This window comes from Sceloporus occidentalis, unplaced genomic scaffold (assembly GCF_023333645.1).
Source record: "Sceloporus occidentalis isolate IW3139 unplaced genomic scaffold, rSceOcc1.0.p SCAF_3, whole genome shotgun sequence".
NCBI lineage: Eukaryota > Metazoa > Chordata > Lepidosauria > Squamata > Phrynosomatidae > Sceloporus > Sceloporus occidentalis.
This window is the reverse complement of record NW_028316983.1, coordinates 7,489,776-7,512,660: the sequence shown is the minus strand read 5'-3', so window position 1 is coordinate 7,512,660 and position 22,885 is coordinate 7,489,776. Positions and strand designations below refer to the sequence as shown.

Here is a 22,885-nt window from a genome sequence, read left to right as displayed (position 1 = left end):
TGTCCGGATAAGTGCAACATAGTATGAAACTCTTCTTGCAATAGTGCTATGAGAACGTGAAAAGGACAGGACATAGATCAAGACAGGATCATAGAATCATAGAATCATGGAATCATAGAGTTGGAAGAGACCACAAGGGCCATCCAGTCCAACCTGCTGCCATGCAGGAAATCCAAATCAAAGCATCCCCGACAGATGGCCATCCAGCCTCCGTTTGAAGACCTCCAAGGAGGGAGACTCCACTACACTCCATGTTTCATCCTCCATTTTATAATCTCCATAGTCCAATACTCAAACAAATACAGTGTGCCAATGCCATATGCGGGGCATGCCATACGCAGGGGAAAACAATGGTGCATGCATTTGTGGTGCACGCCCCTTTATTTTCAATGGGCCAAAAGCATACATGCTTTTTCCCTTATGCGGGGGGTCCAGAACATATCTCCTGCATAAGGGAAATGTCCACTGTTCATAATGCTGGCTCTGCTGTGTAGGTATAACCCAATAAATAGGTACCAGCACATTGGTTCCCTCTTCTTTAGAATTCCCTGATGTGGCTAAAATGCTATATCCCCAAACCTAGAAAACATATCCAGGGGAAGCCATGTTGGCCATATATCAAAATACAATAACATCCAAAATCCACAAAATAGCAAAACTTTTTGAGGGCCTACCAAGAATACAGAAAATACATCATGAAAGCTTTCAAAGCTCTGCTGTTTTCTTCATCAGGCAAAGCTATTAAAAACCATACAGGAGAAAGGGGGGGGGGGGGGATGATGAGTCACAGGCCGACATTTTGTCAAGATGTTATTTTTGGTTTTCTCAGTTACGATGGTGTCCAGGGATATCAATACAGGCAGAGGCCATTCCTCTCTTTGGCCATGTGGGGAGAGAGAGTTCAGCACCTTGCAGAATTCCTTTAAAACAAAGAATGGGTTCCCTGTACCCTCAATATCGAAGCCACTGTCCACCCCAATCTTTCTCCTAACCATTTGGGTGAAGAAACCCCCCACCAGCCTAAGAAGGAATGGATCCAATCTGAAAGATGTCCCAGGATTAGAAGCAGCAAGTTCTGGGGAAGTCTGGATCTGATACTGAAGGGCAGTTACAGGAGAGTAAGAACGAGAAGAGATGTAGTAAGCAGGGGTCCATTCACACTACAAAATTATAGTGCTATTAGGATCTAGTTAGTCCTAGTAGACCACTAGTTGAGTGAGTCAAAAGTATGATGTGGCAGCTAAAAAAGCTAATGCGATTCTAGACTGCATCAATAGAAATATAGTGTCCAGATTGAGGAACGTAATGGTGCCACTCTATTCTGCTTTGGTCAGGCCTCACCTGCAATAGTGTGTCCAGTTCTGGGCATCACAATTCAAAAAGGATGTTGGGAAGCTGGAGCATGTCCAGAGGAGGGCAACCAAAATGCTGAACAGTCTGGAAACCACCAAGCCCTATGAAGAGAGACTTAGGGAGCTGGGTATGTTTAGCCTGGAGAAGAGATGGTTAAGAGGTGATATGATAGCCCTGTTTAAATATCTGAAGGGATGTCGTATTGAGGATGGAGAAAGTTTGTTTTCTGCTGATCCAGAGAACAGGACCTGGAACAGTGGATGCAAGCTACAGGAAAAGAGATTTCAGTTCAACATGAGGAGTTACTTCCGGACAATAAGAGCTGTTTGACAGTGGGAGACACTCCCTTGGAGAGTGCTGGAGTCTTCTTCCTTGGAGATCTTTAAACAGAGACTAGATGGACATCTGTTGGGAGTGCCTTGATTGTGAGTTCCTGCATGGCAGGGAGTTAGACTGGATGGCCCTTGCAGTATCTTCCAATTCTAAGATTTTATTACCATTTTAACTGTCATAGTTCCATCCTATGGAATCCTGGGACTTACAGTTCCAGGAGGGGCATTTAGAAATCTCAGCCTGAATGCTACACTGCCTCTGCCAACTACAAACCCCAGAATTCCATATAGGGCAGTTAAAATGGAATCATCATGCTGTAAGTAAGTAGTGAGCATTGGACCATGACTCTGGAAACTAGGGGTCCAATCCCTGCTCGGTTATGGAAGCCCACAGGGTGACCTTAGGCAAACCACACTCTTTCAGCCTCAATGGGAGCCATTGGCCAAAACACCTCTGAACAAATCTTGCCAAGAAAACCCCATGATAGGTTTGCCTTAATTATGCAGTGGCTCCCATTGCATCTTCATTCATGCCAAGGGGTTGGACTGGATGGCTCTGAAAGACCAAACCTTCCAGTGTTTTGAGGTCCTCTGTGGTAGGTCTTCTTTTTGTCCCACCATCCTTTCAGGTACAAGAAGGAACATGGGAAAGGCCTTCTTGGTGGCTCCCAGGCTCCGAAATTCCCTTCCAAGATTGGTTAGACTGAGACTGCCTTTAATATCTTTCCGCAAGCAGGTTACAGCTTCTTTCTTTCTTTCTTTCTTTCTTTCTTTCTTTTTTATTTCAACAGGCCTTTGATGGCTGACTGCTCAAGGGGACCAAGCCTTTTAGAATTGTGTTGCACTGTCTCTCTTTGTTTTGTTTGCTTGTTATTTTTAATAGCCATGTTTTTAATTGGCCTTAACTGTAATGATAGTTTAATGCTATTTTTAACTTTTATAATTAGTATCTTTTTTTAATTATGCATCTTTTAACTGCTCTAAGCCACTTTTGAGTCTCAGACTGGGAAAAGGGCAGGATGGGGAGGAGGAGGATACTCTTGAGAAGAATGCCAGAGAGGGCTTTCTCAGGGGCTGTCCCCTGCATTTAATAACTTTTTGAATCTGTAGCTTCATGGCAGAAACACCACAAACCACATTAGTAATTCACAAAGATTTGCATTGGGCATATCTGATGTGTATAGGGCATTTCTGAAGGGCGTAAGTCTTCATGTTGTGTTCTGGCACTTCCTAGCCAGTGTCCTGATGTCCATCAGGAAGCACCTCAATGCACATGAGTGCCCATTGTACATCTGGCCATGGTGTATCAGTTACTCCACTGGCTACCACTGCACAATGGATGTCGATCCATTGTAATCATGGCAGCCACTAGGTCACACAATAATCACACACAAAAAAAGAGGAAGTATATCAGTGGAAATTGACCAACAGAAGTGAAGATAGAAAAGTCATTATATACCATTATAAAAATGTGTAAGTAATAAAAGATACAAAACAATCTATGTACAAATCAATATATCACTAAGAATATAAATTACACTATTCAACAGAGCCTATAAGGCTGACATTCATAGATTCATAGAATCATAGTTGGTAGAGACCGCAAGGGCCATCCAGTCCAACCCCATTCTTCTGCCATGCAGGAACTCACAATCAAAGCATCCCCGACAGATGACCATCCAGCCTCTGTTTAAAGACCTCCAAAGAAGGAGACTCCACCACTCTCCAAGGGAGTGTGTTCTGCTGTCGAACAGCCCTTACTGTCAGGAAGTTCCTCCTAATGTTGAGGTGGAATCTCTTTTCCTGTAGCTTGCATCCATTGTTCTGGGTCCTGTTCTCTGGAGCAGCAGAAAACAAGCTTCTTCCCTCCTCAATATGACATCCCTTCAAGTGTTTAAACAGGGCTGTCATATCATCTCTTAACCTTCTCTTCTCCAAGCTAAACATCCTCAGCTCCATTAATCATTCCTTATGGAAGCAGGAGAATAAACTGATGGCTACCATAGTATAGTTGGCCCTCCACATTTGCAGCTTTGATTTTTGTGTATTTGATTATTTGTGTTTTTGATTAATGTTCTCTCTAGGAATCTTTAGGTCCTCCAGCACAACTCTGCCAGAAGTTGACCATATAGAGCCCTGGAAGACCTAGAAACTCCTAGAGAAAAGACTTCTCAGGGCATTTGTAAGTCATCCAGCATGATTCCATATTCAACTTCTGGCAGATATTGACCATAGAGTTGCACTGGAGGACCAGGAGATCCCTAGAGAGGTCTTCTCTCAGGTAAAATTAATAGTGCTTTTTTATTTGCGGTTTTTCCACATTCATGGTGGTCTTTCACACCCAATCCCAGTGAATGTGTAGGGACCACTGCATTTCAGTCCTTTGCTTGTTGTAAAGCCATTAATCCATTGTAAAGCCAGACTCATTTTGCAGTCTTCATCAGTGGCAGACATATTTCCTCAAGTTATCCAATGTTCCCTTCAGTCATGAAACAATCACCAAAAAATAAGCTTATATTATCAACACACCCTGCAGTCTGTCACTTCCTAGCTCCTAGGTGAACAATGCATTGTGAAACTACTTGATTTAGTTTTGCCCATACGTGAGGCCATTCATGAAGACGTAGATCCCAAGCAGAATGACAGCCAATAATAATAACCCCTAAACTACAACATGGAAGTGGATTCATGCCCCACTGACATGAAAGCTATTTGGCATTACTGTTCAAAATTGCAGTAGAGTCTTTTCTGATGAGATCCAAGGCTGGCTTTTCAAGAGGGAGGGAAGGATGCTAGTTGTACTTTTTCTGAAGGTCACTGATGCCAAGATTCTCACCTCTATCTATGTCAGTATCTCTCCTTTGTCATGTATATTTACGTTGATGGTTTTGTTTCACCAGAGCAAGCTGTCATATTGCTGATGAGGCTGATCGTCAATGGCCTACAATGTACACTGCATGTTGATAAGGCCGTCCTGAGCCAGGATTTGTTCTATTGGATTTTGATTATGTGGGATTGAGTGTGTGTGTGTATCTCTGTGTTTCTCTCTCTCTCTCTGTGTTACTTTCTCCACTGCCTCAGCATTTGCCTGATTAATTTTTCATGGGCCTTTGCACTATTGTCTCTTCAGTTATGCAGCAGAGTTAAAGGCAATCATGAAACCCAGCAAATATCAATGCAGTAACAGGCAGTCTTACACTTTGTCCAAGACAGGCTGACCAGCTTGTTGAAAAATTTATTGGCTTCCAAGAATGCAGAATAATATAAAAGCACATAACTAGGACTGTAAGGAGGGATAGGTGGGGGTGATGGCCATACAGAAGCATGTGGTGTGGAGTATTTCAGCACACTTTAGTACAGTTTGATTAATGGCAATGAATCTTATTAGTAACCCAGAGATTCTCAGGAGATATGTCAATGGTTCCAAGCCTTGCTTAATGACTGTGAAGCGATCAGGCCAGAGGACACCTTTCTTACCTTACAGACCGATGAGCTGAGAAGAGGCTGAGCAGGCGACTGGACACATGGACAACTTGTCCTTCCAAAGGAAAAGCTACAGTGTGCCTCTATTACACAGTTATATCAGTTTTGTACCAATTTAATTTTGACATCTTCATGTTAAGGCATCATAGGATTTGGATTTTGGTGCAATATCTTGGGCCTGCTGTTCCCAGACTCTGGAATGACCTGATAGAGAAGATACAACAGCTGCAAATGCCGACTGCTTTTAAAAGAGCCTTAAAGACATATCTCTTCCAGCAGGCCTACCCAGTCAATTTTAAAACATGACTTTTTAACCAGTATATTTTAAAAATGTATTATATGAATGTATTTCAATGGTTTTATAGTAATGTATTTTAACTGTTGGTTTTATATGTTTTCTTTTTAATTGTTTGTATTTTAATATGCCGTACCTAGGATTGCCATAAGTCTGGACCTCCTAACCAGGACAAATGTGGGACAAAAAATTTCAAATGTAGGGCACATTTTAAAAAAATGGAGGACATGTGAAAAAAATTGATTTTTTTTTTTAAAAAAATGTTACTATAAATGCATGTTTCTTAGGCATGATCAAAATGGAGGACATTTGGGCATTATTCCTAAACAGATGGCAGAAATGTACTTTCCCTTTCTGGCCACCCCCCCTCCCCCCATTCCAAACAGCACATTTGGGCACTGAACATGGCTTTACTTAACATGGCAATCTCTTGCATATTTCAGAGGCTTATTCAATAACCAAACTCTTTGGGTTTCACACTGAACATGCTATGCATACTGAATATGTCAAGGTGGTTTAACAAGAAGTGGGTTTGCCATCGGATTCAACTGTACTTCTCAAAAGTGTGTACTTGGTCAAGGGACTTTGGTTTTTCTTCACTGCGCATGAGTTTGTAAAAATCACAGCAACTTACATTGGTCGTGCCTCAGAAGCTGGCTCATTTCATCATCATCATCCGCTTCCTCCTCCTCCTCTTCTTCCTCCTTGTGCTTCCTCCTTCCTTCCTTCCTCCCTCCTCCTCCTCCTTCCTTCCTTCCTCCCTCCTCCTCCTCCCTTCCATCCTCCCTCCTCCTCCCTTCCTTCCTTCCTCCCTCCACCCTCCTGCCTTCCTCCCTCCTTCCTCCTCCCTTCCTTCCTCCCTCCTTCCTCCTTCCTTCCTTCCTTCCTCCTCCTCTTGGCGCAGCCTGCAACGGAGGAGGAGGAGAAGGAGGTGCGCCTCCTGCATGCGCCCGCGCCCTCCTCCCCACCTCCTCGCCTCCCTGCCACCCTCCCCCACCTCCATTTCAGGCCAGGAAGCGCACCGCCTCCTCCTTCGCTTCCTCCACCCGGCCACCTGGCCTGGAACAGAGGAGGAGGAGGAGGTGGGTGGCGCGGCCGTGCGGGGAGGCAGGGGAAGATGGGTTGGCGCAGCACAGGCCCCGGGCTGGGGGCCAAACCGGACTGGGACCGGGAGGGGGCCCCCAAAAGCGGGGTTGTCCTGGGGGCCACCGGGTTATGGCATCCCTAGCCATACCTCCACCTCAAGCCTTGAGGACAGGAGGGAAAGAAATCTATTATTATTATTATTATTATTATTATTATTATTATTATTTAAAATCACTGAATTTATCCCTGGGCTCTCTGCATGATGTTTATATTATACAGGCCCCAAACCTCAAATTGGGCCCTTGGGGTTCCTACCCCTTGTCCCACATTAAAAAGACTTAATGCTCCAGGTTTTCCAAAACAAACAAACAAACAAACCAGAGCAAAATGCAGCAGTGATAGCTGGCCTCCTTCCCACATGGTCCCTGCAATAGCAATAGCAAGTACATTTCTATACCGCTTATCAGTGCACTTAAGCACTCCCTAAGCGGTTTACAAAGTGTAAGATAATTGCCCCCAACAATCTGGGTATTCATTTTAGCCACCTCAGAAGGATGCAAGCCTGAGTTGAGTTTGAATCCTTTCCTTGGTATTGAACTCGCAACCTTATGGTTTGTGAGTGAGTAGCTGCAGTACAGGCATTTAACTACTGTGCCACCTGAGTTCCTTTAAACCATCTTTGACTCCTGCATGGCAAGGGGTTGGACTGGATAGCCCTTGTGGTCTCTTCCAACTCTATGATTCTATGATCTCTGCTGAATCATTTTGGGTGCAAGTCGCTCTGTGGTCAGAAGGAAGTGCCCAGCATTGATAACATGGCTGGGTATCTCATTCTGACCCCTGGTAACTTGTGCCTGCAATGGTGGCACAGTGACTGGCTGCCTCGCAGGGACCACATGGGAAAGCATTCACTTGCTGTTTCCAAAAAACCCACAGCAGGTAAGAGGAGGAATGCTGGTTGAGAGTACTCCGGGAGCAGCCCAGAGTATTCCAGGAAAATGTAGCTGAGCCCTTAGAAAGTTCCAAGGTATAGTGAGGGGCTGAAAATTAAATTGATTTAAGTATATCATGATGTAGACAGACACCTTAGGACTTGTAGTTCAAGAGAGTGTAGCAGCAGAGTAATTTAAATTCTCACCAAACTAAAATCTCACTATTTCCTAGGCTGGAGGCATAGCAGTTAAAGAGGTATGAAACTGAGGCAATTGAAAGGTAGAGCTTCAACTGACCACAAATAGATTCCCAGGCCATCTGACTTGCTCAAAAGATAGGGGCTGGCATAGCCCTCCTGATATTGAGGAACTGTTACATCCATCATTCCTTGGGGTTCATGGATCCTAGAATTCAATCTGAAGGCCACAAATTCCCTGTTTCTTGATTATGAGATTAGATATTCATTTCTGGGTGAGGACCTGCATATTATCTTTGCCCTAACAGACAGGTACTAAATGAGATATATTGCAGTCTAGGAAAGATGTCAGACCTCTCCATGTTCGAAATTCCAGTATTCGCTCTCAGCCTCCTCTCTTGCTGTTAGAGTAACTGGGGTTTAGATAGGACATAATTTCCTGTATGTAAAATCCTTCCATTTTTTTTCTTCTCTCCATTTGCTCTTCCTATCCTTTGAAAGTCATGGTCATACACACCTTTTGAGTATCCATGTAACTAGAATACGTGACCCTGGAAAGTTCCTAGAATTATCCATCATATAAAAACTCCCCCCTTCTCAGTCTCCTTCTTACTTTTTCTCCTTTTTACAGATCTCTTCCTCTCCTCACCTTCAGCCAAGCTTCACCTTTCCATCATAAGACAGCAAGTTAAAGACTAAAGCTCTTTCTTTTACCTAATCCTTTCATTATCTAGTCAGGATGTAGGCCAGGGGTAGGCAACCTGCGGCCCGCTGGCCAGATGTGGCCCGGCGAGGCCTTGGGACCGGCCCCAGTCCTGCTGCCGATTGCCGCCGGGGCCTTTGGGGGGCAATTGTCTATAGAAGCCTCAGAAACATGCATTAATATTAACATTTTTTTAAAAATCAGCAAATTTTTTCGCATGTCCTCCATTTTTTAAAAAAAAAGTGTCTTCCATTTGAAATGTTTGTCCTACATTTGTCCTGGTTTATTTATATATTTAATTTTTAAAAAAATTATTTAATTATTTATTTTTTGGCTTCGGCCCCCCAGTTGTCTGAGGGACAGCAACCCAGCCCCCGGCTCAAAAAGATTGCCTACCCCTGATGTAGGCACTCCACATGCATACCTAAATGCAAAACCATTAGTAAACTTTTTTTAAGTTTGCAAAAGAAATTGCCTGCCTTGCTTATTTTTGAGACATTTTCAGTTCTCAGGTGAGTAGCATTAAGATTTGGGCATGTTTATCTTCTACTCTGCTAAGAAGGCCAATTGCTAATAGTTTTAGCTTTCATATTTTTTGCCAAACAAGGGCTAATACCCTGGGAAACTCCAACACTCTAAAGACTACTTGCCTATGAGGAATGCTCCTCAATAGTAAAGAGCTGCTTACAAGTTAGGTCTTTCTCATGGGGAAGAAGTCCATCAAAATTCCTGCAGCTGAGGCTTGGGCAAAGCTTGTTTCAGTTTTGGACTGAGAAGACTGTTGGAAAGTGTGTTTTAGGAGATTACCACACACTTTTTTTTGCCCGATCATGGAATGGACTTAAACAGGTGAAAACAGATCTTATTGCATGCCTGCTTGCCCAACTCAGTCGCATTGCATGCCCGATCCGGACTCCTGGCATACTTTTCAAAGAATGAGAAAATATAGTTCATTCGAAAAGTACATCAGGAGTCTGAATTATGTACACAATGCAGCTGAATTGGGCAAGGAGATGCGCAATAAGATCCGTTTTCACTCATTTAAGCCCATGCCCAGCCTGTGCATGGATCGGGCAAAAAAAGGTGTGTGATAATCTACCTATACAGACTCAAGCCTTTGTCAAATGGTTCTAGTCCCTTCAGACTCCACTTATGCTTGAAACTGGCTTGCCTTGGGACTTCAGGCCACCTTTAACCCAGAATCAGTGGCAACAGGTGACTTCAATGTCATGCCTTGCCTCCAGGAGTCAGGCATGTCTTCTTGAGCTTGAGGTAACAGACTAAGAGCCCAGGGGACATGCCAGGACTGCAGCCATTCCAGCAGTCTCTGGAGGTAAGCTTGCAGCCAGTACCAGGACCAAGTTCCCAGGAGCAAAGTTTCCCTCCATCTAAGCCAAACTTGCCAGTGCCTACTCCTACAGAGAGATGCCAGGTAAAAGAGAGACAATGCCACTCTCTGTGGTTAAGTAAGAAGCAGGCTGCTAACCAGAAACACCTGCTAGATCCTGATGGGCTATAAATATCCTAGCATCACCTTCAATCTACCATGGTTGCCAGCCATCCTTCAAGAAATGCCTTGCTGTTGTCTTGAACCTTGACTGATTGCCTGTTGCTTGAAACTTTGCTTGGACCTGAACTACTCTTTTGGATTCTCCCTTCAAATCTCCTGTACTGGACTGAGTGTGCCTTGTTACAAACAGGGACTGGATTGTACGACCACCACTTTTGCAGCCAAAGACAAGCTTCCTTTCTTCCTCTCCCTCAGTGCCTGAAACACTGAACCTCTGGACTGAGGGTTTGGCTAGCCTCCCAAGGCCAAAACAGGGCATCCGATATCAGTGGGGCAGTGCATCTGTTTTGGGTTTTAGTCCAAATTTTAAATCAACTATCGTAGGCATTGATCTCTATCTTCCAAACAAGTTCAACACCTTGGCTAATTCCTTTAAAGTTTAGGCTAAAACCAGGAATAGATTCACTGCCCAATTGACACTAATAATAATAATAATAATAATAATAATAATAATAATAATAAACACTAAGGCCACTAGTTACCACTGTCTGCAATCCCTGCTGCCCGGTCACATTTTGTCGGCCTAGAAATTAGACTGCTGGTGACTCTCATTTTGAGTCCTCTTTCTTGGAGGACCTACTGTTTCTGGCTTAAACCTTGGACACCCTGGCCTTACTGTTGGTACCCACATAGGCCATACCTGGGCTGGGACATGACAATATATGGAACTCCCACCATCCTATCATTTTGATGAGCTGAAGAACACATTGCATTCCACATCCCACACTGAATGCTATTGTTGTTTATGGGCTTTCCTTTTGGCATTTTGCAATTTTCTTCCGCACTAGGGGTCATGCCTTCTTGGAACAATATTTCAATAGCTGGGTTTCCTTCCATGCACTGCACATGGTGGATTTAATAAAAGACTAGCAGAGATGGAAAAGGTCATTAACACACCGGACTGTGATTTTATCAGCTCAGCACTGAAGTCATTTGGGTAAGCAATATGCAAGCCTTTTTGGATGACCCAATCCTTTACTCTCAGAATCGCTTTTCAGAGGAAGCCTTTTACTTGTATGTGGGTAAGATTGTAAGGCTGCGTCTGCGCTGCAGAATTACCATATATACTCGACTATAGGTCGACCTCATGTATAAATTGAGGGCATGTTTTAGGGCCAAAATTATGGATTTTGATATGACCCGTGGATAAATCAAGGGTAAAACTTAGGTGCATGTAACAAAGGATGTAAAAGATGACACAAAGGAAAATGACACCAAAGAACTTACAAAATTCTGGCAGGCATAACTGTTTATACTCATCCTAAAAGCTGGATAGATGAGAGAGTAGAGAGGATCCATGCCTCCTTTTGGTGCTCCCAGGATGGACTAAGCTCTTGCCTTTTACCACTCTATTTCCCCTTACTCCTGGAACCTTCTTCCCCCACATGCACACCTCATCACTTCTCTACCCAGTTTCAAAACTGAGTTAAAGACTATATTGTTTAGAGAAGCATTCCCAGAGGTGAGCCCCTCTCTGACCCAGGAAGCCTCCTTTTAACCATTAATTAAGAAGCCAAGCCCTTCCTCCAGTCCATCTGCCTTGGTCCAGGCCTCAGAGGTGGAGAACTGCTGGACCTGATCCCATTCCCGACCACCATTCCCTTCTCCTTTTGTGTCGTGTCTTCTTAGATTGTAAGCCTGAGGGCAAGGAACTGTCTAACTAAAAGATTGTATGTACAGCGCTGTGTAAATTTACAGCGCTTTATAAATAAAGGTTAATATATATATATATATATATATATATATATATATATATATATATATATATATTAAAGTGCAGTACTTACATTGACCCAGGTTTTTTGGGTTAATTTTTGACTAAAGTTTCTAGACTTATACATGTATACAGTAATGTAGTTTGACACCGTTGCAACTGTCATGGCTCTATCTGGTCGAATCCTGAGATCAGTAGATTGTTTTGGCACGAGAGCTCTCTGACAGAGAAGGCTAAACAGCTCACTAAACTACAAATCCCAGAATTCCATAGCTTTGAGTCATGGCAATTAAAGCAGCATCAAACTGCATTAATTCTGCAGTGCAGACTAGACCTTAGTCAGCAATTTAAGATATCAGCTGTTCCTTTTATCACATTTTACTTTATAAACAAATTAACTCTTTTTTCCCCCTTTCCTCCCCTTCTTCTTCCTCCACCTTTCCCTCTCCCTGGACTTCATTTATACATTTCCTTAGGAGCAGGTACCTGTCTCAGCCATCATAAAGGACCCTGTGCCTCCAAAGCACCGCCTGCATTCCCAACTAAATCAATAATCATAATCATGAATCACAGAGAGCAGACAATGGTAGGGAAAGGAAGAATGTCAGAGACAGAGGAGAAAGAGAACAGATAAAAAAGGAGGTGAAAAACAGGAAAGGAAAGATGTTGGCATCTGATAAAAAAGAAATTAATTAAAAAGCAAGCCTTGCATCATACTCTAGGAGTACATCAATGATGACTCCACCCTGGTTTCAGAATATGGATTTATTTATAAAATGTATCTCTTGCCTCTCTCAGAAATAACCAAAATGGCTTATAACAGGAACAAAACCAATACACTATTTCATTTTATAAACCACTAAAATATAAACTTACCTTGGACTTGTTGCAGGTAAGTGTGCATAGGACTACAGTTTTGAGTACATGGTGCACCAGCCAACTCACTTCTAATGATCTTCCCAAACAGCCATGAGGTTTAAATTTTTAGAAATTTATTTACTTTAATAAAATATTTAGTTGTCATTGTTGTTGTGTGGCCTCAAGTTGTTTCCAACTTATGGTGAACCTAAAGCTACCTAGCTATCTAACATCATGAGGATTTCTTGGCAAAATTTGTTCAGAAGGAGTTTGCCATTGTCTTCCCCTGAGGCTGAGAGTGTGCGACTTGCCCAAGGTCACCAAATGGGTTTCATGTCCAAGCACTGGTCTGAATCTAACCACTACACCATGCTAGCTCACGTGCTCCCTTAGTCATTCATCTTGGGCCCCTGCATTTTTATTCAATGTGCTCCTTTAGTCATTGAATAAAAATGCAGAGGACATGTGTCCACACAGGAAAGATTTGTGCAGCTGCATTGCATATTTTACACACAAAGGCGGGACTACATTTTTGGAAAGCCAGCATGGTGTCATGGTTTGAGTGTGGGATTAGGGATACTGGGAAACCAAAGTCTGAATGATCCATGGAAACCACTGGATGACTTTGTACAAGTCACACTCTTTTAGCCTCGGAAGAAAGCCATAGCAAATATCCTCTGATAATGATCTTCTCAACAAAGCCCAAGAAGATGGTTAACATGGGTCACAATAGATGTGAAGGCACATAAGAGTGGAGCCAGTGTTGTGTGGTGGTTTGAACTGGACTAGGACTGTGAAAGACCAGGGCTTGAATCTCCACTCAGCCATGGAAACCCTCTGGGTGACTTTGGGCTAGTCATACTCTCTCAGCCTCATAGGAAGGCAAGAGCAAACCTCCTCTAAATAAATCTTGACAGCCAACATGGTATGCTGATTTGAGAGTTGGACAAGGAGCTCAGGAGACAGGGGTTTGAATTACTGCTCAGCCATGGATAACCGCTGGGTGATCTTGGTCAAATTACACTCTCTCAGCCAAAAGGAAGGCCCTGGCAAATCTCCTCTGAGAGTCTTATCTCATGACAAAAGCAAGCCAAAAAGCAGCAAGAGAGAAGAAGCTTTACCTTTCCACATGCCCTCTAAGCACTTCTGAGATGGATGTGAAAGCATGCCTTTTGTATGGAAAAATCCGTTTGGTAAAAGGCATGCCTTTACAACCATCTCCCTCAGGAAGAAGAAGAGAAGTGTTACAAAATCATGTGGAGAGGGAAGCAGAAAGCCATTTCTCTCTCCTGCTGTGTGTAGTCTTACTTTTGTCATGCAATCATCATTTCAAAAGGTGCCATCCTACTGTAAAAGGAGGTTTTGTTATTGTTGTTGTGCACTTTAAGTCATTTTGGAGTTATGACGACCCTAAGGCAGACCTATCATGGGGTTTTCTTGGCAAGATTTGTTTGGAGGAGTGTGCCTTTGCCTTCTTCTGAGGCTGTGAGTGTGTGACTCGCCCAAGGTCACCCAGTCGGTTTCCATGGCCAAGCAGGGATTTGAACCCCAGTCCCCAGATTCATAGCCCCAAAGGTCAAACCACTATATCATAATGCAATACTGCCTTGTGTTTTTAAGTAGTCCCTTTCAATAACAACAACAATAATAACAAAGGCATTGGTTTCTCATAGTATGTGTGGTCTTTCCCCCCTAAATTGGCATGCTTCAATTAACAAAGCCTTTGACACTGAAGATCCTTTTTACAAAGCCTTTTCCCACCTTCCCTACCCCATCCTCTGACTAGCTAGAAGTCTCTTTAGTAGCACGGACATTGGAAGGACAGTGAAGTCAGGCTGGAGAAACAATGAGGATTTGAACCCTGATCTCTGTGGTCCAGTGTTCTAACCACTACAACACACTGGCTCTCTCTTAAAGAGAAGTGCAGCCTGAGATTGATTGCTGGGATCAACCTGCCAGGCAAAGGGGTCCCACTTACACACCTTATTACACATAGCCTGGAAGTAATTTTATGGACAGGGACCAGTGTGACGTTGTAGTTTGAGCTTTGAATCCTTACTGGGTCATGGAAAACCACTGGGTGACCTTGGGCAAGTCACACTCTCTCAGCCTCAGAGGATGGCAGTGGCAAACGTCCTCTGAAGAAATATGCCAAGGAAAGCCCACGATAGGTTCAGCTTAGAGTTGTCATAAGTCGGAAATGACTCGACGGCACACGACAACACATTATACATATTATTTTTATTTGTCTGACATCTGAAAGGCTGGCATATCTAACAAAATACTGTGATAGTCCGATTATAGCTTAGTAGAGTAGATACAGTGTTGTGTAATAGAGAAGAGAGTTTGAAATTCATTGGAGAAAGACGTGCTTTCAAGTATCTATTTTTAAAATAATTTTGTACATGAAACTGTGTGTTTCTTGGTATCCGCTGCGTTTGGTTCCAGGACCCTCTGTAGATACAAAAACCCATGGATGCTCAAGTCCCATTAAACACAATGGAGAGTGAACTGGTGCCTCTTATATAAAATGGCCAAATCAAGGTTGGCTTTTGGGAAAACACACACACACACACACACACACTGTATATATAGGCCGTGGATGGTTGTGGCTTATAAAATCTGTGAATAGGAGGGCAAACCATACATTGCAGCACCAGAAAGCAAAGGCATCACTCTCTCAGACACCAAGGTGGCCCAATTTTGGATTTCAGGATTCTGGATAAGGACACAGCTTTGAGGGAGGCGCCTGGGAAGAGCCTCCAGGTGAAGGAGAGAGAGAGAGAGCAGCAAAACCAGCCAGACCAGAGGAAAGGAAAGGAAAGAGGAAAGGCCTGGCCCTACTGTGTCTCAGGGGAGCATGGCTGAACCCGCCAAACCCATCATGCGCTTTCCCCGGACTGGGAGGAAAGAACAGGGTGACCAGAAGGTCCTCCTTTTCCCGGACCCATCCTCCATTCCGGCCTCCTGCCCAGGAGGAATCCCGAAACGTCCAGGCTGAGGAGCATGCCTGGACCTTCCTAAGAGTGGTGGCCGCTTTGCTTTGCTAGCGTCCTCCATTTTGTCCTCCAGCATCCTCCATTCCTCAGGGCCTTGTCCTCCTTGGGATATCAGGTCAGCCTGGAAAGGAAAGGCAATCCCATACAATCCGCCCCATCTCCTAGTTGTTCCCCGCCTGGATAAGAAATAATAATAATCACAATAACAATAATAAGATGATAATAAGATTATTATATTACATGTTATAAATATGTTAGCCGCCTTGAGTCCCTCTCCCGGGAGGAAAGTGGGATAATGATAATGATAATAATAATAATGATAATATATTGAGTCCTTATCCCAGGAGGAAGGTGAGAAATAAATAAATAAATATTATATTATATATTATATTATATTATATTATATTATAAATAAATTAGCCGCCTTGAGTCCCTCTCCCGGGAGGAAGGCAGAATAGAAATAAAGCTAATGATAATAATAATGATAGATGCTGATGCTGGCAAGGCAAAGGCAAAGGCAAAGGCAAAGGCAAAGGCTGCTGAGGGTCCAGGGAAGAGGAGGCGGGGGAGGCTGGGGAGGTCTGGATGGCCTTTGGAGGAGCCACTGCAGCTGGCCTCGCCTGGCCTCGGACCCTTCAGCGCAGAGGAAGAGGAGGAGGAGGAGGAGGAGGAGGCCCTGATCCGGGGAGACCAAAGCCTCCTCGCTGGCTGCCTTTGCCCCGCCGCGCCTCTTAAGGCGAGGGAAAGGAAGGGAAGGGAAGGGAAGGGAAGGGAGCCGCCCCCCGGAGCCCAGCCTCCGCCTGATGCTGGCTGCAGGGTCGCCCTCCAAAGGCAGCAGCCCCAGCCCCAGCCCGGTTCCTCTTGCCTTGCTGCCAGATGAAGGAGGGACGCTGAGCATGAACTGCGGGGAGCCCAAGGAGATGGAGGGTAAGGAGCAGGGCCGAGCAGGCGGACGAACGAGGGCATGGCTGCCTCGGGGAGACCCAGGGACCCAGAGGGACCCCGAGGGAGGCAGGGGGCGGCGGCTGCAGGGCTGTGCCTCCGGCCGGAGCTCCGCGGGAGGCAGCCAGGCAGGGCCCCCTCCGCTGCTCTGGGCTGGGGTCGCGGTTGTGTGTCTTCGTTGCTGGCTTAGCGGGAAGCCGGGGGGTGTGTTGGGTGTCCTTCAAGGCGTCTCTGACTTAGGGGGAATCTCTCTCTCTCTCTCTCTCTGTGTTGTGTGTTTTGTGTGCTTCCAAGTCATGTGGGATTGTGGAGAACCGGTGGGCTTGTCTCTTGTGTGCCTTCAAGGCTTTTCTGATTTGTGGGGGATCTCTGTGTGTGGTGTGTGTGTGTTGTGTGCTTTCAAGTCATTTTGATTTATGGAGAACCTCTGTGTGTGTGTGTGTGTGTTGTATGCCTTCAAGGAGTTTCTGGCTTAGGGGTGAACCTGTGTGTGTGTGTGTATGTGTGTTGTGTCCTTCAAATCGTTTCTGACTGATCGGGGATCTCCTTCTGTGTTTTGTGTGTGTGTGTGTGTGTTTTGTTTGCTTTCAAGTCATATTTGGCTTATGGAGAAGCTGTGTGTGTGTTGTGTGTCCTTCAAGTGCTTTCTAACTTAGGTTGAACCTGGGTATGTGTTGTGTGTCCTTCAAGTCGTTTTTGACTAATAGGGAATCTCGGTGTGTGTTTTGTGTGTGCCTTGAAATCGCTTCTGGCTTAGAGTGAACCTGTGTGTGTGTTGTGTGTGCTTTCGAGTCATTTTTGGCTTATGGAGAAGCTGTGTGGGGGGCATTGTGTGCCTTCAAGGCTTTTCTGACTTAGGGTGGACCTGTGTGTGTATGTGTCTGTTGTGTGCCTTCAAGTGGTTTCTGACTGATGGGCAACCTCTGTGTGTGTTGTGTGCTTTCAGGTCATTTTTGGCTTATGGAGAACCTGTGTGTGTGTGTGTGTGTGTGTGTGTGTGTGGGATGATGGGTGCTGGGGTCCAGGCCTGGTGGGTTCTCTGTGGGAAGAGAAGAAGAGGTTGGGAGCTACGAAGGGGCCATTCACCTCCATTGCACCAGCAGCCAGACCTGAGCCCTGGAAGAACCAGCTGGAATGGCGGAGAATGCCAGGCCAAGAGTCACCCTGAGCCCTCCTTCCCCTTCAATATCATGGGGCTCCATGCCCAGCCGCCCCCCTTGACCTACCTGGACAACAAGTGAGGACTGCCAGGTGAGACATCTTGGTGAGACTGCCAGCAGTGGAGCCTAGTGGTTTGAGCACTGGACTAGCTGCGAAGGTACCAACAAGAAAGGCAGAGCCTCCTCCCTCCATGGGAGAATGTGGAGTCTGTGGCTGTGTGCCTTCAAGATCCTTTCCTAGGGTTTTCTTGGCAAGATTGGTTCAGAGGAGGTTTGCCATGGACTTCCCCTGAGGCTGAGAGAGTGTGACTTGCCCAAGGTTTCAAGGCTAAGTTGGGATTGAAACCCTGGTCTTCAGAGTCTGAGTCCAGTGCTCAAACCACTAGGATCCACTGCTGGCTGTCTCACCAAGATGTCTCACCTGGCAGTCCTCGCCTGTTGCCCAGGTAGGTCAAGCTGGACATGGATCCTCATGATATTGAAAGGAAAGGCACTCTGCACAGGCTCTGGGTTACTCTTAACTTCGTATCCTCAGACATTCAAACCAGTTCCAGGGCTCAAGTCTGGCTGCTAGTGCAATTTAGGTGAGCTTTTAAAAAAGGTGTATCTTCTTAGAGTTTATCACACCGGGGCTAATTTCAGCATTAATGAGAGATTAAAGCCCATTTAAAGCATCCTGAAAATAAAGCAAAAATAGCAAGTAATTGCATGAATGATTATTATTATGTGATATTGGAAATGCCTTGTCGCTGAAATCCCGAAAGTAGAAAGATGTGCATTAATGCTTCTTTGTGGCCACTTTCATGGTGGGTATTGTGCGACGTGTAATTACGTGGTTTTTTCCATGTTATTAACAAAATAAACTCCTGATCTCCTTCGTGTGATAAACTCCCAAATCTGAAATACTCCAGATTGTCCCTATGGGTGGCTGAGAGAGTGACCACTTTGCTTTCTGGTGGTTCAGTGTACACACATTTTAATGTTCTTTTCATGTTGTTAGCCATATTGTGTATAAAGTGACCTTCAAGCTATGTGCATACAGTGTATATGAAAGACAGATGAGTGTTTAGATTTGGGTCCCCTCTCCAACATTATGTATATGCAAATATTCCACAATCCCAAAATAATAATCCAAACTCCCAAATGCTTCTGCTTCCAAGCATTTCAGATAAGGGAGACTCAACTTGTATGTATTCTGTTTGGGAGTAAATCCCTTGGAGCCATAGCTCCTGCATAAAGCCACTCTGAGTCCCTGTTTTGGGGGGAAAGTGGGCTATATAGATAATAGAAATATCAACAAACGTAGTAATAATAATAATAATGCGCAGCACTGATCTTAGGATGGATGAGGCTGCTTTTGCTCCAAGAAGAGACAAAGGCTTTGACAAAAGAGATGGTTAAATGTCTGAAAATACTGGCATTTAGGGAGAGAGGGCTTCCGCACAAACAAAATATGCTTTCAGGCAACCTGGACGGATGGAAGATAGAAATGGTTCATGCCTTGTCAACCTTCGTTTTATAAGTTACTATGTGTATTCCAGAATTTCACTACTACATTCCTTGAAACCTTTGGCTTAAATGTAACTCCCCATGGCTTGCTAAGAATTCTGCAAAGAGAGTACTGAGACCACTGGATGCAAGGGAAGCAATGAGATATTTAAAGGAAAGGACGGCTGGCTGCATATCCTCACCTTGAGTACATTTAAAGAAATAGAGCAACTATAGAATATTTTGGATGGATCTCAGCTATATCTACTTGGAAGTCATTCCCATTGCTTTCAATGGGACTTGCTGTCCTGAGCATTGCAGCATGGAGGTCAAACAGATCTGTCATGACTATATTTGTTAGTAAACTAACCCTGCTGGGTAGGGATCTGAATGCAGAGTGGATCCATTTTAGGAGTAGTTGTCCATTGACCTTCTTGAATGCAATTTCATGGAAAGATGTGTACAAGCAATAACAGGGGTGTAATTCTTCACTGAGTTTCTTCTTGAAGGTAGCAAATTTTGGCAATTTTCTTCCCATTGTGAGAAAATCTTTGAAAAACCACACATTTTTTTCAAAGGCTGTTTCCAGTTTGGGACTGACCCTGCGCAAGATTTGCACGTGGTTGTTTTGCGCAGAGGAAAATGACATTTTCTGTGCAGAAGACAGCATCTTCTGCGTGGAAAACAATATTTCATTGCAGAGAGATCAGTTCTTGTGCGGAAGATGCATAGAAAAAATGTTGTATTCTATGCATGTCAACCAATAAACCCCCAATTACAACATTTTTTGCACAAGAACAGATATTTCTGCATGTTAGTTTCCCCGCAGAAAATGCTGTTTTATGTGCAAAACAACCACACACGAACTTTGTGCAGAATAAGTCCCAAACTGTCAATGAATCTCGTCATTCTAGTTTTCTTCTCATCAGGGCTCCTCAACACTGGAAAAACATGTTTTTCAGCTGGGATTTTAAAAAATTATTTTTGAATATCCTTTCCATCCTTTGCAAGCAGAGGAGATGTATGAAAGCAGGATTTCTAGACAGAGTTGTTGCTGTGTGCTTTCAGGTTGTTTCCAACTTGTGGTGACCCTAAGGCGAATCTATCATGGGGTTTCTTGGCAAGAGGGGGTTTGCCATTGCCATTTTCTGAGGTTGAGACAGTGTGACTTGTCAAAGGTCATACAGTGGGATTCCATGGCTGAGCCAGGATTCAAATTTTGGTCTCCAGAGTCATACGTCCAAAACACACTGCAGAATTAACGCAGTTTGACACTGTTTTAACTGCCCAGGCTCAATGCTAGGGAATTCTGGAAACTAATTTTGTCAGACATTTACCCCCCCATCTCTTCTTTTTATATATATATATATATATATATATATACACACACACACACATACACACACACACACACTCATATTATAACCAGGCACTGCAATCAATAATATAAATACAAACCCAATCCTATTGAACTGAACTACAAACAAACAAACAAAAAACACACCAAGACTGTATTACAGTCTATCTATTACAGCAATCAATAATATAAATACAAACCCAATCCTATTGAACTGAACTACAAACAAACAAACAAAAAACACACCAAGACTGTATTACAGTCTATCAGTCCAAAATGCCATACAGTGGGCCTATGGAAACCAAAATCCATGGATGCTCAATTCCCATTAAATATAGTGGCATAGTAAAATGATGTCCCTTGTATAAAACAGCAAAATCAAGGGTTGCTTTTTGGAATTTATATATGTTTTAAAATACTTTCAAACTGTCTATGGTTGGACCTGTGGATAAGAAATCCGTGGATATGGAGGGCCGATAGTACATTTTCCAACTGGCTTCCATGGGTGAAGTTCATTTCTGAAATGCTACATATCTTTTAATGTTAATGTTTTAATGAGGTCCCGAGTGAGAGTCTCCCTCAGGATTGGTGACTGGCAGCTTTTACTTGGAATGTAGAGTTTAGCATTGTGTGTGTTTGTTTGTTTTTTAAAAAAATCTGTGTTTGCAAGTCGCAAAGTGGCACCCATATCAGTGTGGCAGTGATTCTGCTCTGGGTTTTAGCATGAACTTTAAAGGTACTATGGTGCAGGAGCTTTTGAGTGCCACATTTTGGATAACACCCTTGATGTTCAAATCAACCCCAGAGGTGAACCACCGACTGCCACTAGCAAAGACAAAACACAGCCAGGGGCATCACTAGGGGAGTGCATATGATGCACTAAAGGGGGTGAACCACTGCTCCCCAAACATCTACCTTTTGGCAGAAACAAACTGTGGCATTTGCCTTCGTCACATTAAAGTGCTGGAGCTCAACAGAAGAGATGGTGTGAGAGGGGTAAGGCTCAGTGAGAAGAGAAAAGAGAGGCCTCAGATTTCTTTTAAAATCTAAATTTTAAAATGGAAAATAAACAAATTAATTGTTCTTTCAAAACTTCACATCACAGCTTATATTTTCACTTTAACCACACAAAACTATGTATATATAAGTTCATTTAGGTTGTGCACATAATGTTGTAATTTTGTTAGTGGTTTACATCATTGCCATTAACATTCAACCATATACGAGAATTACAGTTTTTGAGTAGTATTAGTACAATTTTTTTTTACTAACGATTCTAGATGGTGTGAGCTAGCATGACATAGTGGTTTGAGTATTGGATTACGACTCTGGAGATTGGGGTTTGATTCCCTGATCGAACATGAAACCCACTGGGTGACCGTGGGCAGGTCACACTCTCTCAGCCTCAAGAGAAGGCAATGGCAAACTTCCTCTGAACAAATATTGCCAAGAAACCCCCAGGATAGGTTTGCCTTAGGGTTAGCATAAGTCGGAATTGACTTGAAGGCACACACCACCACCACCAAACAATGATGTGGGATGGGAGGAGGTCAGTGGTGGGGTGATACCATGAGTTATTACACCAGATGACTCCAAGGCTAGTGATGCCACTAAACACAGGCAGATAGTTCTTCTGCAGCAATTTCTAATGGTGCTGCTGAAGATATTCATCTTCATTATTAGATTAAAGGAGTTGCTTTAAAATGTATAAAACATGGGCAGCTCATGGACCAAGCAGAAGCAATTGCCATTTTGGATAAAGGTAGAGCCAGTGTGGTATAGTGGCCTGAGTGATGGACTGGGACTCTGGAAACCAGGGTTCGATCTCAGCCATGGAAACCCACTGGATGACCTTGAGCAAGCCACATGCTCTCAGCCTCAAGGGAAGGCAACAGCAAACCTCCTCTGAAGAAAACTTGCCAGGAAAACCCTGTGATATGGCTGGCTTAGGGTCACTATAAGTAAGAAATGACTTGAAGGCACACATAAACAACACCATGCTGTCCTGCATGCTCAGTCCACAGAGTCAAAGTGCATTATGTTCCTTCTGTGCTGCTCCAGCCCAATTTGGCCCAGTAAAGAGTAGAGGCAACAGGGAAGAATACCAGGGGCTTCTTTTTATCCTGAGCTCTTAGGAAGTCATGCTGTGGACAGGTTGGCCCCTACCGTGAGGTGCTTGCCTCAGGCAGTAGATTTTGGTTGTTGTGAAAGGGCAGCAGATGGTGAGTAAGTTTGTTATTGCAGTTTTTTTACTGCCAGAGTTGCGGGGAGAGGTTTCTGGGAAAGTGTGAAAGACTTGTCATTTTTTGGATTGCAATTCCCAGAATTCTGCAGGCTACATAGCATGTTTGTTCTGTGATTGTTGGAGCTGTAGTTCAGGAAATGCAGTTCTTTCATGTTCCACCTTTTTGCTTTA

General features: G+C 43.9%; 1 protein-coding gene across 2 annotated transcripts in view; it reads left to right on the top strand.

Annotated features, from left to right (window-relative positions):
* The first annotated feature begins 16,358 nt into the window (after window positions 1-16,358).
* SAMD10 (sterile alpha motif domain containing 10) overlaps window positions 16,359-22,885 on the top strand; it is a 72,336-nt gene continuing 65,809 nt past the window's right edge. For both annotated transcript variants that reach the window (XM_089513574.1, XM_089513575.1), the window contains exon 1: window positions 16,359-16,449. In XM_089513574.1, the coding sequence (XP_089369700.1) occupies window positions 16,419-16,449 (31 nt within the window). In that variant the 5' untranslated portion in view covers window positions 16,359-16,418. The remainder of the gene's footprint in view (window positions 16,450-22,885) is intronic.